This window comes from Arachis duranensis, chromosome 5 (assembly GCF_000817695.3).
Source record: "Arachis duranensis cultivar V14167 chromosome 5, aradu.V14167.gnm2.J7QH, whole genome shotgun sequence".
Classification (NCBI taxonomy): Eukaryota; Viridiplantae; Streptophyta; class Magnoliopsida; order Fabales; family Fabaceae; genus Arachis; species Arachis duranensis.
The window spans coordinates 6,116,683-6,120,697 of record NC_029776.3 but is presented as its reverse complement, the minus strand read 5'-3'; the positions used below and the strand labels follow the sequence as shown (position 1 = coordinate 6,120,697).

Genomic DNA, 4,015 nt, shown 5'->3' with positions numbered 1-4,015 from the left:
TTCAGGCCACTGTCCAAAATAACGATCAAAACTAACCACCTTATATGATAATAATAATAATAATAATAATAATAATAATAATAATAATAATAATAATAATAAGAATAATAATAATAATGAAATGTATATTTCATGGCAAACAATAGGAAGTTATATGTGGGAATGACGAGTTAAATAATAAAAAGAAAGTGAGGTTGAATTTGCATTAACGTGTAACAAGTTGGTAGGTAAAAACATGGCATTTGGAAGTGAAGGGAGCGTAGAATAAAGCAAAAGAGGATGTCTTTCTCAGGCACAGATCCCAATGGAATGAAGGAAGGGAAGTATTGCTTGCTGGATCACATTCATTCCTTTTGTTTTGTTTAAAGGAATTTGCTTTGTTTCCTTTACAAATGTTCCCATTTATACACATTATTATTCCACATACACAATTAACAAAACAACTTCTTCCTCAATATCATGAATCATGCCTCAACTCAAATCATGAAGACCCTCCTAGATGCTGACACCATTGTTAACTTGAACAATCAAAATAATATACTAGGTGTTCCTTCACACCCTTCTTCTTCTGCTGCTGTAGAAGCAGTTCTACCACCAAGCTTTTGCTGTTACTATGGAGTTGAAGGTGAAAATGTTGGATGGTATCCACCACTCCCTGTCTTGCCCCTTAAATCCGATGGCTCTCTCTTTGACATAGAAGCTCTCAGCAGAACAAAACAACAAGGTTTTCTCTTAAACTCTTACTTAACTTGTTTTCTTCTTTTTTCATCTCAACTGCACTGACTATTCAACTTCTTTGCTACACTTTTTCCGTTTCTCTTCATAGCGCCAAAACTGGAGGATTTCTTTGGTGGGCAAAGCCAAACAACGGTGACTCCTGAATGCAACAACGCCAGAGAAGCACTGCCTCTGAACTATAACATGTTTCACAATCCAAATTATCTAAATCATGTACAAGAGAATATCAACTTGCTTCATGATGTTAACCAGCAACACTCATATTATTCTTCTGCATCAAGAAACAACAACAACCATCATCAGGTGATGCTACAAGGATACAATATGGCTAAGGAGGAAGTGCCTGGTATCCACCATGCAATGGAGGCAAAACTGGTTGTTCCTTTGGACGATAATAGAGGTGAATCGCTGTCCATTGGATCGGTGGCGTTCGGGGATTTACAGTCACTGAGGTTGTCCATGAGTCCAAGCTCCCAATCAAGTTGTGTCACAACCTCACAACAAGCATCACATGCTGTCATGAGCACTTCAAAGAAGAGGGTGCATGATGAAATGGTGGAGCAGAACCAGAAGCAAATTGCTCATAGAAAATCCATTGATACCTTTGGTCAGAGAACATCTCAATATAGAGGTGTTACAAGGTTGGTGCTTTTGTTGCTGTTAGAAAGACTAGTGTTTTGAACAATATTAGGTTCAATAATTGCTTTCTTATTAATAAATCTTTGTTAAATTATTTAGGCATAGGTGGACTGGTAGATATGAAGCTCATCTATGGGACAATAGTTGCAAGAAAGAGGGTCAGAGTAGGAAAGGAAGGCAAGGTATGAAACAACAAAGGAAACAATCTATCATTGGAAAAATCTTCACCTTTTTTAGTCATATCTCATTATTCTTTATTCTGTTTCCTTTCCATTTATACGCTTTGCTTCCTGGCTGATGATTACTCCACTCAAATATACCATGGATCTCAGTTTATCTAGGTAAGGTTATCAGATCCTCTTCTGCTAGGATCTTCTATTATTATTACTTTCTCTTATATATGCATGTCATAATATGCTGATAACAAAAGAGGAAAAATTAAGGCTTATGGACAAGTGATTCCAAAATTTATATATCTCACAGGGGGTTATGATATGGAAGAAAAAGCAGCGAGAGCTTATGATTTGGCTGCACTCAAGTATTGGGGACCCTCCACTCATACAAACTTCCCAGTAATAATGATTGATTGCTTTTTCATTTCTCTATCTCTTGTGTATCTATCAAAAAGTCACAGGCTTAAACTGATATCCAAATCATCATCTTATGACAGTTGGAAAATTATCAAAATGAGCTTGTGCAAATGAAGAACATGACTAGGCAGGAATATGTTGCTCATTTACGAAGGTAATCATTGCTAATAATGCATTTTTTTTAAGGTAACAGCCAAATAAATTACAATGAAATTTGTCCAATCAGAAAAAGCAGCGGATTCTCAAGAGGGGCTTCAATCTACAGAGGAGTAACAAGGTTGGTAGTCTCATATCTTGAAAACAAACTCCTCTTTTTCTTAGTTGTGTTCCTCCTCTGATGTTTTTCTCTTTTGATAGCAGACACCATCAGCATGGAAGGTGGCAAGCCCGAATTGGAAGAGTGGCTGGAAACAAAGATCTATATCTTGGGACATTCAGTGAGTTCTTTAACTCATTTCACTTAATTAGCTGCATAATTATTTTCTAATTATGTTTACTCTTGAGAGTAGAGTATTGCATGTGTACCATGCTTCCAATAATAATAGCAGCAATGGTTCAAATATTTGAATAGAGATGACCACATTCACAATATCAATATATATGCTTTATGACTTAAGAAAGCTAGTCTTTGATGAAACTCTTCTTTTCAGAGACTGTAAGGCTGATGCATAAACCACTTTAATATTGTACAGCACTGTCAGTTCAGAAACACAGCTTTTGTTTTATTAAAGTTGTTATACTTGAGAAAGATAAAGTGTATAAACAACCATAGCTTCAATTTATCTTTTGTTTTTTGTTTCTGTAATTAATAAAAGCTAACAATAAATGAATGAAACTTTAGGTACCCAAGAGGAAGCTGCTGAAGCATACGACATTGCTGCTATAAAATTCCGAGGAGTTAATGCAGTAACTAACTTTGAAATAATCAGATACGATGTGGAAAAAATTATGGCAAGCAATGACCTTCTTAGCATTGAACAAGCTAGGAGAAAAAGAGAGGTCATTGTTAATAATAACCATAAACCATCTACTATTGAAGAATCGATTCTAATGCACAAGAGCTGCAAAAACCCTCAGATCATGATGATTAATCATCCACCAACAATGGCATTAGAGGAGGAATCAAGTAGTAAGACTGGAACACATATTTCAAATGAAGATAAGACAGGTTTGCCAATTCTCTATGGAAGACCTTCAACAACAGCAGCCTCTACTAGATTACTGGCTACCATTCCAACCGGTTGGGACCAACCACCATCACATCTGAGACCTAATAAGCTTTCCTTGCCTCAGATGCCAGTTTTTGCTGCATGGACAGACGCATAATCTTATACATATGATGAGCCATGTTATTTACTTCACACTAACGAAACTTAGCTTAATGGTGGTAACTAAGAAAAGATTATGCCTTATAATGGGTTCATACCAAAATTACAAGTGGAGAGGTTAGTGTTGGCATGCGCAAGAAATAGGAATTTTCCATAAGTTAGATGTTGAAAAAATATTTCCAATTTATTTGTGCTTTTTAGTTTTTTTTTTCTCTCTTGAAAAAATTGGCAAGCTGTTTTATGCATGCATGTACACAAAAATGTTTGAGTCACACTCAAATGCATTAGGTTATAAAAAAAATGATGATCTTCTTTCACTTCTTATAACATGGTTGTTATTTTGTATTAAAAAAAATATACATATAATATTATTATAACATTACGCGGTTAATCCATTCATACGCGTCACTAATTAGATGACGAAGCATTTGGTTATCTGAAGATGTATCGCCTAATTCTTCAACCAAAACCCGTGATACAAAGGAACAAGAAGGCAATCAAAGGGTTATGATTGTAAGGACAAACTTATCAACGTAGTGTCCCAGGGGAGGGTTATATCATAATTATTGTGTTACCCAACAAAAAAGATAGAGGGAAAAAACCATGATTATTATTAGTCTCAAAATTGAAAATAGTATCATATTTGATAACCAAAAATTAAAACTAAAATTTTAGGGATATAAAATTTCAATTTTTTTAGATTAAATTTTCTAGCGACGA

The 4,015-nt window shown here is 35.0% G+C and overlaps 1 protein-coding gene across 4 annotated transcripts; it reads left to right on the top strand.

Annotated features, from left to right (window-relative positions):
* Positions 1–315: 315 nt before the first annotated feature.
* On the top strand, positions 316–3,598 carry LOC107487622 (AP2-like ethylene-responsive transcription factor ANT). Of its 4 annotated transcripts, none has more exons than XM_016108288.3 (9): positions 316–724; positions 827–1,379; positions 1,477–1,559; positions 1,710–1,718; positions 1,861–1,949; positions 2,048–2,121; positions 2,194–2,244; positions 2,325–2,404; positions 2,809–3,598. In XM_016108288.3, the coding sequence occupies exons 1-9, from the start codon at positions 460–462 to the stop codon at positions 3,291–3,293; spliced, it is 1,689 nt and encodes a 562-aa protein (XP_015963774.1). In that variant the 5' UTR covers positions 316–459; the 3' UTR covers positions 3,294–3,598. The 4 variants fall into 4 exon arrangements, with proteins under 4 accessions (XP_015963774.1, XP_052117412.1, XP_015963775.1 ...); XM_016108289.3 differs by having other exon boundaries at positions 317–724; positions 2,328–2,404; positions 2,809–3,597; XM_052261452.1 differs by lacking the exon at positions 1,710–1,718.
* Positions 3,599–4,015: the final 417 nt, after the last annotated feature.